The sequence below is a fragment of the Nelumbo lutea genome, chromosome 3 (assembly GCF_056320005.1).
Source record: "Nelumbo lutea isolate HS-2025 chromosome 3, American lotus-T2T, whole genome shotgun sequence".
NCBI lineage: Eukaryota > Viridiplantae > Streptophyta > Magnoliopsida > Proteales > Nelumbonaceae > Nelumbo > Nelumbo lutea.
The window spans coordinates 111,322,565-111,341,474 of NC_142686.1; the positions used below are offsets into that span (position 1 = coordinate 111,322,565).

Sequence of the window (18,910 nt, forward strand, 5' to 3'; positions counted from 1 at the left end):
TGAGGTAAATGAAATGAATGGATTTACCTCATAAGAAGAAATAAAAATGTTTAACTCAACATTTCTCGCACTTAATATTGTTCTTACGTATTAAAATATTGCATGTTACAGGTACACGTAAAGGCAAATGAATCATAGCTCCAATTCCTTACAGGTTTAATTGTCGAGTGAAACTTTCAGCCCTCCCTCCAAATCTTGAGGTCTCTGCAACCATTGTTGCGAACAAACAACAGGAGCTCCCCATACACTCCAACGGTGGTTTCTTCATCTTCCGCCATTCAAACTGCCAATCCAGCACTGATCAATCAAATTAGAAAAAGAATCAAATAATCTTGCATAAGGTAAGAAACAAGCCTTCATGCATCAAGCCATGGTAATTGCTGCATTAACATGAGAACTGCAACAGCTAGAAGAAAGCCCAAAATGCTCTGAGATGCTACCATCTTATAACCAGTGTTTGTTGGGAGAACTGAGGGGAGAGAACACTCTTCTCCATTAAAGAAAACCTTGGTGGGGAATCCATCTCCACCTGCCACATTGATACCAGGGGTCTTCTTTTTTGTAAATGAGATAACTGACTGCTGTTTCCCAGGCATTCTGGGATCAGTCTCATCGTTCTCTGCTACAAGATAGTTTAGTCCTGGAAGACCCTGCATAAATATTGTGTTGCTTACACCTTGCATTTCCAGCAGACTTGCATTGAAGGAGTACATTGCTTCAAAACCAGGTGCTGACTTGTCAAATTGCACTGCAGCAAACCAATCTGCAAAATTAGTTTGACCCCAATTGAAGAGGGTTATTCTTGCACTCCAACCACGGCTATAGTCTGTATATAAGTGCCAATTGATGCTGACTCCACAGTTGTCGCCACAGGGTAATGGTTTAGAAACAGTTAGATGTTTAAGGTCTGCCCAAGCCAAAGCCTTTCTTGTTCGGTTCTCAAATGGGACAAGAAGAGCTTCAGATGGAAGGAGAAGTGCAGATGCGGTAGTACTACAGGTATTTCTTGGATTACTATGGCAACCACAGGCACAGGTCTTGCATGGGATGGCAGAGTCATTGAAAAATGCAGAAAATGAAACACAGCATCTTGGATATGAATCCTTAGAGCGTGTAATGTTGCATACCACTTGCCAGCTAGCAACTGCCAATAAATTTGATGGCATCCCACTGGGGTCCAGAAATTGGCTAGGGCTCACACGTACTGGAGACCCACACTTATATTCTGGGTTGAGTGTGCCATTGATCTTCCAATTCTGTGGTGGGAAGAGCTGGGTCCGATTAAGATCCGGTGGCATTTTATAGACCTGGATCTGGAAAACTGAAGTTGACTTGCTTGAATCCATGGTTGGGGGCAGGATTGTCCCATTCCGGCAACAGAAAGGGATCAATCCAACCTTCGAGTCATTGGCCTTTGACAGAGGGAGATCAATAATGGTTGGACTTCTCTCACAATTTAAGATAGTAGAAAAATCCAGACCTTGGTAGAACACACCTTGCCGGCCAAAGAAGCAGTCTGTTGTATCTACAACAGATGGATAAGCCCCCTTCATGGAGGCAATAAATTCATCCCTCTTCCAGTCCCAGTTCAATTTCCAATTATCAAGACGACCAATAGGGTTGTGATTTGAGATTGTGACCTGAGCCCAATAATTTGTGTCATATGAACTGGTTACATCATAGGTAATAGTGAGATCACCACTTTGGCGGGGCAGGAACTCTTCTGAGGTAACATTTGCTTTAAAGGTCGGGTCCTTTGTGCAGCATACATGCATCTCTTTTATTCCTGCAAAACACGAGAACATCCATATTTATATCATGTACCAGGAACATATATAACTGATCTCATATACTTGGGATAAGGGTTTGCATAGGTGGATAATGAAAATTTTTAATTTTTTTCATGATTGCCCCCCGGGGCACTCAAATAAAATAATAGGAGATCCTTTTTTGTCAGCAGCAAGGGGTCCAATAATGACACCCATGTCCCAGGACCTACTTAAAATCTAAAACTGAAACAATGAGAAGTGAAGTGAATCTTATTCCAATATGACAACTGACAAGCATTATCCTGAAAACTAAAGGGGTAAGGGTTAGAGGCTTTGAGCAGGTTGCTGGACTGTGAAGGAGGAAGAGATATGAACTAAGTAGAGTCCTTCCCTTTTATCTCTGTTCTTTATTGGTGTTCTACAAATTACAACCCCTAGTTTTTTATGCAAAATTGTCCTAACTGTTGCTGTGTTGGTGAAAATGTTTTCTTTTATTTCTTTTTAGTTTTTAGATCCTTATATGCTTGAGAATATTAGAAAAATCTAGGAGAAAAGGTGATTCATTTCTGAGATGTATCTATTGCTCTTAAAATATTTAGAGTGAAAAATATGTTATTCTCAAATTTTTGTTCTAGTTACTCAAATGTTATGACTAAGCTGATGTTATGGTAATGCTTGCCCCCACTAATCAAAGGTCCTGGATCCACCACTGAGGGCTTGGATGATGATGACGTGCTAGGAACATATATATGGGGTTGAAACTCAAACATAATTTTAAATGGATTTTGATTTTACTTCTCTTAATGCCTAGTCTACAGATAAAATGAAATTGGTCTAAAAGCCACCAAAGGTTATCTCTTCTTCTGATAAATTCCATAGTCCTCAGAAACAGAGGACAACTCCAGAAAATTTTATAAAATACAAAAGGGAAAAAAAAAAAACAACATAAACAGTGGCAAGTTAGATCACTGTTGTCTAATTGTCTTTCACACCCCATAAATCCCCATGCTTAGGCAGGAAAGCACCCAAAACCAGAAGACAACTGAATTACAACATTTATCTATACTGATTGTTCCTTGTTTTCTCATAAGGACATTTGTATCTTTTTCTTCATTTTTTTCCCTTTAATATCCACAAATGCATCAGCTTAACAAGGCAAACCCCTCAAGACCTAGAAACAAAACGGGAATCTGTTTAATCATTATACAAGTAAAAGCCTGCAAAGCGACAAGTTAAATCCCACAATGGAAGAACAAATCTTTATCATCACATCGTTTGGAACTATTTTTGTGTTTTGTTCAGATTTTTTAATTCCTTTTCTGAATGCTTGTATTTGTAATCCTCATAACTCTCTGAAAGAGGAAACCTAACATGATGCTAAATGGAAGAAACTTGATCATTCTACATATTAGCCATAAGAGATACACAGAGGTAAATGACACACAACGATAGGTGAAGTGAATATAAGAAATAAGTGTTCCAAAAGGGAAAAGAAATCAAATAAAAATGAAGGCGATGGTAGCTTTTCTCTTCTTTTTCATTTCATCTCCAATTCTAAAAACTGCTAAATTCACCTATGGAACCCCTCGAACAATGAAATGGACAACTCTTCTAAACAATCTCTGTCTAGTTAGCATTCAGCATTGATAGCACTGATAGACTTCCCACAAATCTAATAGACGAATTATAAAACCTAGAATCCTCACCATTCTACTGTCAGTAGTTATGTGCTAATAAAACCCGAATCCAGATTTCTTATCTTCCAAATCTTCTCCAACGGTCACAAACGATCAAAGACCTTTTGAGGCTTTGATTTTAAATAGAGGTAAAGACACACACTGGTGGATAACAAAGCCAAAACCAAATCATTTATGCGAACACACAAATAAAAGCCATTCAATTGGTTAATTTACAGAGAATTAGAGAAGATAGCAAAGTACCTTGCATGGTGGATCTGGGACAGTAAAAGCCATCATTGACAAGAGAAATGTTGGAGGGCATGGGAACACTTGAATCCTTAACGCCGAACTGGGTACCGATCAGTTGAATCAGAACCTGCATCTGGTTAATATCACCGGCGGTCTCGACGGCCGTCTTGAGATCAGTGGTGGGGAATCCAGCAAAGAAGGTGCCATTACCAACGCTGGCGGGGAGGCTGGTCCCATCAGCCAAAACGGCATTAGAAGCAGAGACAAGAACCTCGTTGTGTCGAAACCCAACAAAGACCTTCCAGGATTTGAGGTCTTCGAGACCGTTATTGAGGATCCTGAGGGTGGACTCGAACCTGTAAGGTTGGAGAGAGGGGTTAGTGACAATGGGATGAAGACGGGAACCCTTGATATAGAGGTAGGATAAGAAGATGCCATTGCAGGCATCAGGGGCGGGTGCAGGGGCCTGGTTTTGGGCATTGATTGAGATTGGGACACAGATGGTGAACAAGAACAAAAAGAAGACAAGGAAACGGAGTTTGTGGAAGGCCATTCTGGGTTTCTTCGGGATTGAAGAAGAAGGAAAGATATGAGAGAGGGATGCGAGAAATAATAAACAGTGAGAACTGAGAAGTGAGAAGGAAGCTCTGTGTGAGGCCAGCTGCTTTTACTTTTTACTTCTTACTTTGACCGAGGGCCACGGCTTTCTCCTTTCTGTCGTGTCGTGAAGCAAAAAGGATTTTTTGCGTTAATCCTTGATTAATTTCTTTCTTTCTTTCTTTCTTTTTTGCGTGGGGAAGATTGCGCGTTTAAAAGGCAATTTGAATCCGGCGCAACCCACGCATCTGCAGTGGTCGTTTGGCTGTGTATTACTTGCTACGTAACACAATTTCAGTATTCCGTGTCTATGGGCCCCACATGCCAGCGTATGGAACACTGACGTCCGGGCTCGGCGGGCCACGGACCCACGGCCTCGTCGTATTCCTTTGTTCAAAAATTTCGCGAACGGCTAAATTTTGAATTTAAATCCGGGACATAGAAAGCCCACTGAGATCCATGGTAGGCCGCACTTTTAAATTGGACTTTAAAGTTTAAAGGGATTATATTACTTTTGAGTTTTATTATCAATAAATATTATTATTATTTTTAAATAAGGTAATTTTTTTAAAATAAAAAAAAAAAAAAAAAACTGTTCATCTGATTCCTCTTACCACCGAACAAAATCTCCCCACCTCCGTATCAGTATCCCAACGTCATTCTGGCACTTTACTACCTCCACATTTACTTTCTCCTGAAAATCATTCTCGCCGTTGTCGCATATCTGGCTTATGCCCTGCTTGGTCTGGAGCTGTAAGTAGAGTTCGATGATCCCTACCTCTCCACCTCACTACAGGACTTCTGGGGACGAAGGCGGAACATCATAGCATCCAGCCATCCAATATCCTGCGCTCCACCGTATACGAGCCTACGTGAAGCCTTGCTGTTAGGATTACAATTAGGATTGAAAGTCTCTGTTGTAACTGTAATTGAATCAGGAGTGTCCGATACATCTTCTCTCCTTATCCTTGTAAACGTAGGAGACTCGAGTGTATATATTTCGGTATTGTCAGTGAATAAAGATAAGACAGTAGAAACCAGAGAAGCTCTGGTTTTACATGGTATCAGAGCCTCGGCACTCTGGAGATCAACGGCGGCAGCAACGATCGTTCGGCACCGGCAAAGGACCAGTGATCAGCGGCGACATTTGTTCGGTGATCATCGTCTCCTTCGGTGAACAGCGGCGGCACTTCGGACCAGTGATCAGCGGCAACACTGCTTCTGGTTTCTGAAGTATCACTATTCATCGTCTCCATCGTTGAACAGCGGTGGCACTTGTAAAACGAATCGGTGATCAGCGGTGATCATCGTCTCCTTCGGTGAACAACGGGAACACTTCGGACCAGTGATCAACGACGACACTGCTTTTGGTTTCTGAAGTATCACTATTCATCATCTCCTTCGTTGAACAACGACGACACTTGTAAAACGAACCAATGATCAGCGGCAACATTCCTGCGGTGATCATCGTCTCCTTCAGTGAACAACGGCGGCACTTTGGACCAGTGATCAACGGCGACACTCCTTCTGGTTTCTGAAGTATCACTATTCATCGTCTCCTTCGGTGAACAGCTGCGGCACTTCGGACCAGGGATCAGTGGCAACAACGTTCTGCGCTGTGTTTTTTAGACCGATGCTATGTTTTTCACAGACCAGATCAGTGCGGCACTATGATTTTTCACAGAGTTCTTCCGGCGAATCAACGTTCTGCAGCAATTTCTCTTCTGCGGCACCAACACTATACTCGACATGGCTGAAAACAAGGATCAGGGCGGCAGTCAATGTCCAAGGAACATGATCTCACCCTACCTTCTATCAACCAATAACAATCCAGGGAGCATTATCACACAGATCCAATTTAGAGGTGACAACTATGATGAATGGGCTCGAACAATAAGAACGATGCTGCGAGCCAAGAAGAAATTCGGCTTCATCGATGGATCGGTAAAACAACCTTTGAAGGATTCAGTGGAATTAGAAGATTGGTGGATGGTGAATTCCATGCTTGTGTCATGGATTCTAAATACGAATGAACCAAATTTACGTTCAACCGTAACGTACACTAAGATTGCGAAGACACTTTGGGACGACATAAAGGAGCGATTTTCTGTTGGTAATGGACCACGAGTTCAACAACTCAAATCCGAGCTGGCGGATTGCAAACAAAGAGGTATGACGATTCTGAATTACTATGGCAAACTCAAGATGATATGAGAGGAATTGGGAAATTATGAGCAATATCCCACTTGTCAAGGTGGCAAGTGCAGTTGCGACATAAGTAGGGTGTTGGATAAGAAGCGAGATGAAGAGAAACTTCATCAATTTTGGATGGGGCTAGATGACATAGTCTATGGAGGTGTGCGTTCGCATATACTGAGTACAGAACCCTTGCCAAATTTGAATCGAGCCTATGCCATAGTGATTCAAGAAGAGCAAGTTTAGACTATGACGCGCACAAAGGAAGAGAAAACTGAAGCCGTGACCTTCGTAGCCCACACAGGAAAGAGGCAAAGCGAAGGCAGAGACAAGAACACAGCATGTACTCACTGCAACAAGATAGGCCACGATGTAGAGTCTTGTTTTCAACTAATCGACTACCCTGAATGGTGGGGTGATCGGCCAAAAAATAATACTCGTGGAACAGGCCGAGGGCGGGTGGACAGAAACAACGAACAGGGGTAGGAGGAAAAGGTCGTGACAACCAAGCTGAGGCCAATACAGCCAAAGCCTCTACGCAAGGCAATACGTCTCAAGGAGAATCAATCGATGCAGCCAAGACCGGGTTAAATGGACTGAGTAGTGAGCAGTGGAACATGTTACCCAACCTTTTGAACACACAGAAAGAAGGGAGTCAATTACTAAGTGGTAAGCAAAAATTGTCATAATGGATAATAGACACAGGGGCCTCTCATTATATGACAGGAAACCTCGAGTCGATGAGAGACATAAAGAATATCATTCCGTGCTCTGTTAGGCTGCTAGACCAGAAAGCGACAATAGCAGAAAAAGAAGGCACAATTGCACTAGACGATCACCTGAAACTGACTAGTGTTTTATATGTGTCTAGTTTGAATTGCAATTTACTTTCTATATCACAATTAATTGAGGAATCAAATTGTATCATCCAGTTCACTAACAAATTCTGTGTGATACAGGACCACACTACGAGAATGCTGATTGGAGCGGGTGAGCAACGAGAGGGACTCTATTATTTCCGGAGCATTGCATCAACAAGAGCAATGAAGATTATAGAGAGCAGAACGTTGGATATTTGGCATCAAAGGTTGGGGCATCCTTCTTATAGAATTATTAAATTGCTACTTTTTTGTACTAAGCATACTAGCAGTTTTAAGGGTTGTGATGTATGCTTTCGAGCTAAACAATGTCGAGAAGAGTTTGTTCCTAGTAATAATAAAGCATCCGATATTTTTGAGTTAATTCATTGTGATTTCTGGGGTCCTTATAGAACTGCAGCTTCTTGTGGTGCACATTATTTCTTGACTATAGTGGACGATTTTTCTAGAGGCGTTTGGATTTATCTTCTGATTGATAAGACGGAAGTGGGACGAGTCCTTCGAATTTTTTTTGCTATGGTTCAAAGGCAATTTAACAAACCTGTCAAGGTGATCCATACTGACAATGGGACTGAGTTTGTTTGTTTGGCTAGTTATTTTGCTGAAAGTGGCATTATTCATCAAACCACTTGTGCCAGGACCTCTCAACAAAAAGGGAGGGTTGAACGCAGGCACCGCCATATACTTAATGTTGCCCGAGCCTTGTGCTTTCAAGCTAGCTTGCCTATTGATTTTTTGGGGGAATATGTCTTGACCGCATGTTATTTGATCAATCAGACACCGTCCGTTTTGTTAAAGGGAAAGACTCCCTATGAAATGTTATTTGGGCGACCTCCTTATGATAATGTGTGTGTCTTTGGTTGCTTAGCATATGCGCACAATCATGGTCATGGAGGGTATAAATTTGTTAGTCGAAGCAAACGGTGTGTTTTTGTCGGGTATCCTTTTGGGAAGAAAGGATGAAGCTTATATGATCTAGAGTCCAACATGCTCTTTGATTCTAGAGATGTTACTTTCTTTGAGCATGAATTCCCGTATGCACACAAAGAGGATGCACGGCCGAATAAAGCACAAGATTGTAGAATAAGTGGGACAGATGAGGTGTTGGTACCATCCACTTATTCACCTGGACTGGAAAATGGCGAGATGGAGACTAACCAACAAGATGAAGTTGAAGGAGTCAATGTAGAAGAAGGAACCCATGTAGACCTGAATGCCAATACTAGTGCACCCATGCATTTTTCTGACGTCACCACAGAAAATGCAAGCAAAGACAGACCTGACGTCAGGGGGGGTGGCAATGTTGAGCAACAACAGCACTCTGATGCTCATTTAGGGTGTGGGCATCGACAGAAACAACAGTCCACAAGGTTAAGAGACTATGTGCTTCACACCACACAGCGCTTGAGTCCCTCTCCGCGTCCCTTTGCAAGCTCACTCGGCCAATCACATTCTGTAGGTAATCCTTACCCCATAGATAACTATGTGAACTATAACATTTTTTTTGTCAATATCGTGCTTTCTTGGCAGCTATCACTACAAGAGTTGAATCCACTTCTTTTGCTGATACCGTAAAGGATGAAAAATGGAGGGATGCTATGTAGAAAGAAATACAGGCACTTGAAAATAATCAGACATGGATTGTGGAGCCTTTGCCATCCGGAAAATGAGCCATATGATGCAAATAGGTTTATCGAATCAAGTATAACGTTGATGGGACAGTGGAAAGATATAAAGCTCGTCTCGTGGTTTTTGGGAACAACCAGGTTGAGGGAATTGATTATAATGAAACTTTTGCCCCAATTGTAAAAATGGTTACTATCCATATCTTCCTTGCAATCACAACAGCTAGAAATTGGGAGCTTCATCAAATGGACGTACAGAACGCATTCTTGCATGGTGATCTTCATGAGGAAGTCTACATGCGAATGCCTTCGGGTTTTCAGTCAAATAAACCAGGTATGGTGTGTCGGTTGCAAAAATCTCAGTATGGCTTGAAACAAGCATCGAGATGTTGGTTTGCTAAATTAACCGCAACCCTGAAGATATATGGGTTTCAACAATCATGTTTAGATTACTCCCTCTTCACCTTTCGTTGGGACAGGGTGCATATGCTTGTTCTCGTATACGTGGATGATATTATCGTGTCAGGTAATGATCGTATGGCAATTCAAGTCTTCAAGAAATATTTGAGTGACTGCTTCCATATGAAAGACTTGGGATCATTGAAATATTTTTTGGGCATTGAAATTGCTCGAAATTCAACAGAAATTTTTCTGTTACAATGAAAGTATGCTTTGGATATTATCTCTGAAGTTGGATTTATTGGTGCAAAACCTACTCCTTTTCCTCTGGAGCAGAATCACAATCTCGCCTTGACAGATGGGGCCCTCTTATCTAACCCTGAGCGATACAGACGCTTGGTGGGGAGGCTTATTTATCTCTCAACAACACGTCCAGAGTTGTCTTATTGTGTGCATGTTCTGTCCCAATTCATGCAGCAGCCACAAGAAAGACATTGGGAGGCTGCGTTGCGAGTGGTGCACTACTTGAAAGGAAATCATGGTAAAGGAATTCTCTTGTGATCAAATTGTGACTTGCAGTTATATGCATGGTGTGATTCAGACTGGGCGAGCTGCCCTTTGTCATGACGTTCTCTGTCTGGGTGGTTTGTTATGCTTGGGAAGTCATCGTAAGAAACAACACACTGTAGCTCGTTCTTCAGCGGAAGCAGAGTATCGGTCTATGGCCACGGCCACATGTGAATTGAAATGGCTGAAGGGATTGTTATTGGCTCTTGGAGTTACGCATTCAAACCCAATACGATTATATTATGATAGTCAGACAGCCTTACATATTGCAGCAAACCCAGTGTTTCATGAGCGTAAGAAACATATTGAAGTTGATTGCCATTTTATACAGGATGAGATTCAAAATGGTTGCATACATCCTACTTATGTGTCGACTACCGTTCAGCTAGCTGACATTTTTACAAAGGCGCTGGGTCGCAAAGAATTTGAGTAATTTCTTCGCAAGTTGGGCATTCACAATTTGCATGCTCCAACTTGAGGGGGGGGGGGTGTTAGGATTACAATTAGGATTGAAAGTCTCTGTTGTAATTGTAATTGAATCAGGAGTCTCCGATACATCTTCTCTTCTTATCCTTGTAAACGTAGGAGACTCGAGTGTATATATTTTGGTATTGTCAATGAATAAAGATAAGATAGTAGAAACCAGAGAAGCTCTGGTTTTACACTTGCCTCACTACCAGCCATATTGGTGACGCTCGTGGCGGTTACATTAGGCTGTTTCGGGCCCATTGATGATTATATTTGTTATGGGCACCGGCTTCAGGCTCTTCTTTCTGCAATTCCTGAGGTGCGGTGCCGACGTTAGGGCGCTGGGGGAGTTCATCAGAGATGATGCTCATTTTTTCAAAGTGGTATCTTTTCACGTAGTGAGAGCATAGTCTATACTAGATCTGTAGTTATAAGAAGATCAATGAGCCAACTGCAAATAGCCTCCTATAGATTTTGCCTTGGACTGGAAGCAAAAGGCTTCGAATGGGTCTATAGTGAGAGCTTTTCTCTCTTTTATGTATATATATATATATATAAAAGAGATCACAGTTCAAAAAATGGCTCGTAATGGCTCGCATTAGGTTGTTGAGGGGGCCAAGGCCAAGGCAAAGGTATGCGACCAAGGTGCAACTTGCCTGTCTCATTTTTTCTCCCAAGTGTTTACCTAGGCTGGGCCGAGGCGGTCTATCAAAGCACGGGGGGAGGCTGAGGCCGAGATGTAGCTCACCTGGCTAGTCTCTTCCCCAAGTGGTTACTTCGGCAATGCCAAGGTGGTGCTTAGGGGAGGTCGGGGTCTCAGGCCAAGGTGAACTACCAAGTTGGTTGGGGTGCCATATACTTAATCGCGCTAAGTATATTTGACTAGGAGGTTGTCTGTCGTATTCACTATTGGCTATGTGCTCTGGCGACGGTCCGACTTGACCACCTAGTCCTCAAGAGAGGTTGCGCACTTCAACCAGTCGAGAAGCCGAGGGGGCCTAGGAACTTTGTGAGAACACACGCTAAATATTGATCCGAAGAGGAACTTTGCATTTCATTCATCAAATTTTCCATTTACTTGTAGTACATCTAGAGGTTCTCCAAGTTGCACGTTCGTCCAAATGAAAGGTGTCGGGGCTGGCAACTTGCTTGACTCTGTAGGGGTCTTCCTAGTTGGGACCAAGTTTACCCACACCCGGCTCAGGGACCATTACTTTCTTGAGGACAAGGTCTCCCTTCTTGTAATGCCTCTCCTTTACCCTCGAGTTGTAGTAGTGGATCACCTGTTGTTGATAGGTAGCCACCCTTACTTGTGTTTTCTCTCAGGCTTCTTCCAGTAGATCTAGGTTTGCTCTGAGTGCTTCGCTGTTCTTGGCTTTGTCATATACTTCAATTTGGAGCGTCGGCTGATCGATCTCTACTGGGATAACAACTTTTGTATCGTAGGTCAATCCAAATGGGGTTTCTCCTGTGGCCGTCCAAGGTGTGGTTCGGTATGCCCAAAGTACATTGCTTAGCTCGTCAGCCCATAGGCCCTTAGCTCGGTCGAGTCTAATTTTCATTCCATCTAGTATGGTTCTGTTGGTGACCTCGGGTAGGCCACTTGTTTTCGGGTAGCCTATCTAGGTGTACTGCTGCTTGGTGCCGAGGGAGGCGCACCATTCCCTGAACTTTGTGTTATTAAATTGCTTCCCATTGTCGGTGACTAGCATGTGGGGAAGGCTGAAATGACAAATAACGTTCTTCCAAAATAAGCTCTAAATTGCTTGAGCTGTAATGGTAGTTAGGGGTTCGGCTTTTACCCACTTGGTGAAGTAGTCCATGGCGACGATGAGGTATTTATTGCCCACCGTTGCTTGAGGGAAAGGGCCGAGGAGGTCCATTCTCTACTTGGCAAAGGGCCAAGGGTTGCTGAGTGCCGAGAGGGTTGTGACCGGATGATGGAAAAGGTTGGCATGTCTCTGACATTGGTCACACTTCTGTACCAGCTCGACTATGTCTTTATGGAGGGTCGGCCAAAAGTACCCCTGCCTTAGTGCTTTTTGGGCCATGGCTTGATCACTGATGTGGTTACCACTGATGCCTTCGTGAATTTCTCGGAGCACGTACTCGCCCTCCTCTTGATGGAGTCATCAGAGGTAAGGCAAGGTGAAGAATCTCCTATACAACTTTCCCTCTAGCAAAGTGTAGTGGGCTGCCTGACGTCGGAGTCTCCTGGCTTCGCTCATGTCATCGGGCAGTGTTCTGTCAGTAGGAAGTCGATGATGGGGTCCATCCATGACGGATCAGCCTGTACTGGAAGTACTTGGGCTTCTTCTATAGAGGACCGAGGTAGCTTCTCCATGTGGACAGTGCAACCAATGTTCTTGCCAACTTGGAAATGGAATCGACTCTTGTGTTCTCGGCTTGCAGGACTTGCTGTTGGGAGAAGCGCTGGAAGTGGCAGGCTAGTTCTTGAACTTTGGTGAGGTACTAGAACATGATTTGCTCTCTTTCCTCATACTCGTCGTTGACTTGGTTCACCACTAGTTGTGAGTTGCTGAAGGCTTCGACGTGTAGGGAGCCGAGGTCCCTAGCAAGTTGCAAATTAGCGAGGAGGGCCTTGTACTCGTCTTTGTTGTTGGATGCCGGGAAGCCGAACCTTAACACATACTCTATGATTGAGTTATCTGGGTGAGGAGGATAAGACTTGCTTCACTTCCTATGGCGTTGGATGAACCATCAACAAAGAGTTTTCATTTGGGGTGAGCCTTCTTGGCCGAGTGGTTCCCTTCAGCATCTTCGGTGGCTCGACGAAGGGCTCGCTTGAAAGTGTATTCTGTTATGAAGTTTGCTAGGGCTTGTGCTTTGATAACGAGCCTCGACTGGTATTGTATGTAAAATTTAGACATCTCGATGCCCCATTTGGTCAAGTGCCTAGAGATCTCAGGTTTGGTGAGGAAAGCCCTAAGGGGACGGTTCGTTAGGACCGTTATAGTATGAGTTTGAAAGTACGTCTTGAGATTTCTAGCCGTGACCATGAGGGTGAAGGCCAATTTCTCTACCTCGGGATATCTGGTTTCGGCGTCGTAGAGGACCTTGTTGACATAGTATATCATCTTCTATGCTCCGTCTTCTTTTATTAGAACTAAGCTGATCGCCTCATCCCTGGCCGATGAGTATAGATATAGGGTTTCTCCTGGGGCGGGCTGAGTGAGAAGGGGAGGTGAGGCGAGGTAGACCTTTAGCTTGTCAAAGGCGAACTAGCATTCCTCCATCCACTAAAAATCCTTCAACATTTTTATGGCACGGAAGAACGGAAGGCAGCGGTAAGCCGACTTCAACATGAAGCGGTTGAGAGCAGCTATCTGGCTGATTAGTCTTTGAGTCTCATTCACTGACCGAGAGGGTGTCATGTCTAGTATGGCTTGTATCTTGTCAGGGTTGGACTCAATGCCCCTTTGAGTAACGATGAAGCCAAAGAACTTGCCTGAGTTGATGCTAAAGGCACACTTGCTGGGATTAAGCTTCATGTTGAACTTCATCAAGGTGTCAAATGTCTCGGCCAGGTCCGAGGTGTGTGTCTTGGCTTTTAGGCTCTTCACCACCATATCATCCACGTAGGCTTCAACGTTCCTCCCCATCTGATTTTTAAACACCTTGTTAATGAGGCATTTGTAGGTGGCCCTAGCATTCTTGAGGCCAAAGGGCATCACTTTGTAGTAGTAAGTGTCGTGCTCAATGATGAACGAGGTATTCTCCTCATCCTATGGGTGCATTTTTATTTGTTTGTATCCGGAGAAGGTATCCATAAAGCTGAGTAGCCCGTACACTACAATGGCATCGACGATGTGGTCTATCATCGGAAAAGGAAAACTGGTCTTAGGACAGGCTCGGTTAAGGTCTATGAAATCAATACAGATCCGCCATTTCCCGCTAGCTTTCATTACCTAAACCACATTCGACAATCAGTTATGGTAGTATACCCCTTGGATGAAGCTGGAGTTGAGTAGCTTGTCAACTTCCTCTCCAATGGCCTTCCGACGCTCCGGTGCAGAGTTCCTCTTCTTATACAGAACTGGCCTAGAGCTATGCTCCACGCTTAGCCTGTGGGTGATGACCGAAGGGTCAATTCCGGGCATGTCTGCAGTGGACCAAGCAAAGACGTTGGCATTAGTTTTGAGGAAACTTACCAGTTCAGTTCTGATAGGTTCTCTAGGGGAAGGTTGAACCCAACACGGACTATCTTCTTGGGCTTAGCCTCATCTAGGGGAACTGAGATAAGGTCCTTGGCTGGTTAACCATGGCTCACTGGTTCCTCCCTGAGGTTGAGGCCCTCTAGTGCCAATGCTTCCTTATTCTTGCTCTCTTGTGCATCAACATAGCATTGGCGGGCCACTTGCTAGTCCCCATGGATGACTTCGATGTTGTGCTTAGTGGGGAACTTGAGGGCGAGGTGATATGAGAAGGTGGCAGCCCTAAGCGCATGAAGGGTTGGTCTCCCCATGATTGCATTATAGGGCGAGCTGATCTGCACGACCAGGAACTTGTTCATCCTCGTTACCTATTAAGGCTCAGTCCCTACCATGGCGGGTAGGGTAATTCTTCCCTCCGGTCTAACCACATTACCAGAGAAGCCGATCTGTGGGACGTCGACTAGATGGAGGCGCTTAGGCGCTATCTTCATCTTTTGAAAGGCTTCATAGAAGAGGATGTCAGCCAAGGAGCCAGTGTCGACAAGAATTCTCTTAACTATGAAGTTTGCGATGACGACCGAGATCTGTGAAGGAGAGGGTTTCCTGTTGCTTCGGTTTCTTGGGGGAAGACCCTTGGATATTTAGTTGCATGGTGTAGGCCTTGCGGGCTGAGGCCGTGCCCCATGCGATGACATCGATAACGCCGACTATCTGTTGGTGGTGCTGGTGCTGGTGCTGTTGTTGCTAAGAGGACGAAGCGCCAGCCTCGCCCTAGACGTTCTGCTTGAGGTGCCCACGGCGGATGAGGGACTCTACCTTGTTCTTCATATCACAACAGTCTTCTATATTGTGGGCAGTGCCACGGTGGTACTTGTAGTACTTCTTCGTGTTCCACCTCTTGGGGTTCCTCTACATCTTCTCAGGCCACTTTATGAATTTCTCCTTCGCAACCTGTATCAAGATCTAGGTCCTAGTGGAGTTGAGTGGCATGCATTGGTTGTAAGCCAGGGTCGAGGCTGGTGGCTTCTTGTTGTCCTTGCTGTTGTTGTTGTTGTTGTGGTGGTGGTGGTGGTCTCCGCCCTTCCATTTCTTCTTAGGGGGCCCGTTGTGGCGCCGAGGGGTCCAGACAAGTTAGTATGCGTGCAAGGTAAGCAGTGAGTTTGGAGCCGAGGGATCCAGACAAGGTCTCAGATAGTGTTAAGTCCTTGGAGGAGAGAGCACTAGATATCACAAAGGTTTCGAATCCTATACCTTGTGGGGGGGGGGGGGGGGTTGTATTTATAGTCGGAGCTGCCAGGGAGTAATTGGGCTCATACGGTCTAGATGTGAGCCATATGAGGCCTGGCAAGATGTTCTGCCAGAACCATGCGGCACCCTATGATTTGGTCCGCTTGGTCTGCATTAGATAACCCTGAGTGTGCTCATGGTGAGCCTATGCTGGTGCCCTCTTTTCGACACGCGTCATCCTTGTACAGGCCAGCCGAATACGCCTACATCAATGGCTATTATAGTAGCCACTAAAGTTGCCATTAAAATTGTAATTGAATGACTTTTATAACATTTCAAAGAAATAGAGGGCAATTTCACACTTTTATATATAATATAGATAACAAACTATTTATGGTAAATTACATATTACCACCGCGCACTTTGTGGTAATGACAATTAACCCCGTGAACTTTCATTTGCGACAAAGTCTGCATTGAACATTTTGATTCCAACACTTTTTCCCCCTTCTTATGGACGATAGGATGGTATTTCAAAATGACAAACATGTGGAGGCCAAAGCACCTTATCCTTTTCTTTGTAGAAGTAAAAAAGAAACGTAAATAAAAGGTTTATGCAAATATGTAAGAAAAGGGAAAAATAACCTTATAAATTAAAGAAAGGGTAGTTTGGAAATTAAAAAAAGTGTTTAATGACAGTTGTATTATTTTTTTTGGGTAAATTACAAAGACCCATATACTATGGCATCAATGACAAAGTCATTACCCCATTTGTCTATTCCTTCTCTTTTTTTTTCCCTAATTTTCTTCTAAACCCTAACCTGCATAAACATATCAATGGAGAACCACTTGACGAGAACACGACGTTACTCTTTGCTGGAAGTTGTTGTCACTATCTCATTGATGAAGAAGGTATTTTTATTGTTGTCGCCAAAGAAGAACCTATGTTACACACTTACACATGCCAATCAAGATATTTTAATTATATGAGAACCAATATTTTCAAGAATTGTTAGGTTATCAAAGTGTAGGTCAAAGAGGTAAAATCGTTTAAGCAAATAATAAAAGGGCAATTTTGAAATTTAAAAAGCTTTAAAATAACCAATTAGGGCTGTTCATAAGAAGGCCTAACCCGACCAAACCGACCAACCCGGACCGTCCCAACTCGAGTCGGTCGGGTTTTCATCAGCACAGGTCGATTTTGGGTTGTGCGAATTCATAAACTGATGATTTGGGTCGGTTTCAGTTTTCACACAAGAAAACCGAAACCGACCCAAACTAAACCGACTTAGTTCCTAGTTCAAACATGAAGTTTCAAAGCTCATTAGGCCACCTAGTTTTTGAATGGTTGCAAGAAACTTTGGATTAGTGAATAGTGATTAATGAACAATTTTTGTGATTAACTTTTCATTTAAATTTTATCATAGGAGATGGCTGAAATGATGTTCAATTTATGACTGCTTTTAAAATTAGTAAGATTTTATCACAGGGATGAACTTAGAACCGAAACGGACCCAACCCGACTCAAACCGACCAGGTCAGTTTTGCTTAACATTGCTTCGGTTTTGGTTTCTATGTCAGGTAACCCGACCAGGTTGGGTCGGTTGGAAAAACCGCAGTAAACCGACCCAACCCGACCCGTGAACAACCCTATAACCAATTGAGAATATTTTCCGAAGTTAACTAACAAAATCCCAATGGAGGGGTCTTTGTCACAACGTAAAAGTTCAAGGGGACTTTATTGCAAATGAAAGTAAAGGGATATTTAGAGGTGTAAATCGGGCTGGGTCGGGGGTTTGAGGCCCATGGGTCGGTACGAAGCACAGCCCACCTGGGAATATAGCCATTGCCCCCCTACAAAGGGGCTCAACAACTAGTTTCAGCTCTTTTTTTTTGGGGGGGGGGGGTTTACAGAAATACCCCCCCACCCCCCAATAGCTATAAACAACCAAATTAGGGTGTTTGTGTATTTTGCTTATAGGGGGTTGAAAAAATGACATAAATGCCCCCCAACAGCTATATAACAAATAGTTTAGGGGGCATTTTGAGTAAAGTTATAAGTAACTTTACAATGACCAAAATACTCATCCCAACAACTAAATAGCAGATAATTTTTTGGGCAATTGAATTATGTTCAATTCCTATTAATAGCCCTATCCTCCACCATTCTCATCACACCAATTCAACAATTCTCTTAATCTCTTCTCCCCCTCTCTCTCTCATACTCATACATGATCAATTATTTGCAATCTGAGAAATTCTGATTAGTTGATTGTTTGATTCTGCATTCTCCAATTCTCAAGTCTCATCGAAGTTTTAACTTTCAATAAGAAGAAGGCTTGCTCAACCAGCTCAAGTATCTTAATTCGGGAGGCTTGGACGTCGAAAGGCTTCAACCGTTGAAATCAAATTGGAATTTTGAACCAGTAATCCGGGCAAATTGAATTAGATTAATTTTTATCTTTTTAGAATTAAAAAAATGGCCGACTCTTTTGAAAACCAATTCCCCAACATGTTCACCATGGATGACATTTAATCACATCACGATAGTGTTAGCACTGATGCGATTGATGTCGGTGGATGTGGAACATTTACACCCAGTAGTAGTGATACTAGGGGAAAAAGGAGGGCTTCTAAGCTGAGTAGCCCGGTTTGGAAAATTTTCAAAGTAGAGGATATTGTCGGGAAGGGAAAAATGGTCATTTGCCAAAAATGTAAAAAATATTTTAGTTATTGTAGCAAGGGTGGTATGGGTTATTTGAACAGACATCTACTCACACATGAGCGAGAGGAAGATGAAGGAAGAGAAACAACCCAAACACAGATTGGGAGGGGGACTAGTTTTGGTACTTTTAAATATTCACAAGAAAAAATGAGACAAGAACTTGCTAAGTATATTGTACATGAAGAACAACCATTTATATTAACTAAATATCCAAAGCTAGAAAAATGGTTGCGTAGTTTTGTAAACCCATAATTTAAAAAAATTTCTAGGAATACTATAAGAACTGATGCTTTAAAAATTTTTTATTCATATAAACAAAATTTAATTTCTTTGTTAGCAAATCTTAATTCTAAAGTT

The 18,910-nt window shown here is 43.1% G+C and overlaps 1 protein-coding gene and 1 long non-coding RNA gene across 2 annotated transcripts; one reads left to right on the forward strand and one right to left on the reverse strand.

The window, feature by feature from the left end:
* On the reverse strand, nt 1–4,529 carry LOC148867641 (COBRA-like protein 7). The gene is made up of 2 exons (XM_088974620.1): nt 3,710–4,529; nt 1–1,786 (listed from the first exon to the last, which is right to left on the reverse strand). Exons 1-2 carry the CDS (start codon nt 4,248–4,250, stop codon nt 357–359), a joined length of 1,971 nt encoding a protein of 656 aa, XP_088830746.1. The 5' UTR covers nt 4,251–4,529; the 3' UTR covers nt 1–356.
* Nucleotides 4,530–4,997: 468 nt separating this feature from the next.
* On the forward strand, nt 4,998–7,732 carry LOC148867642 (uncharacterized). Its single transcript, XR_016110623.1, has 2 exons — nt 4,998–7,159; nt 7,450–7,732. It is a non-coding gene; the product is annotated as an uncharacterized LOC148867642 (long non-coding RNA).
* The last annotated feature ends 11,178 nt before the right edge of the window (nt 7,733–18,910 follow it).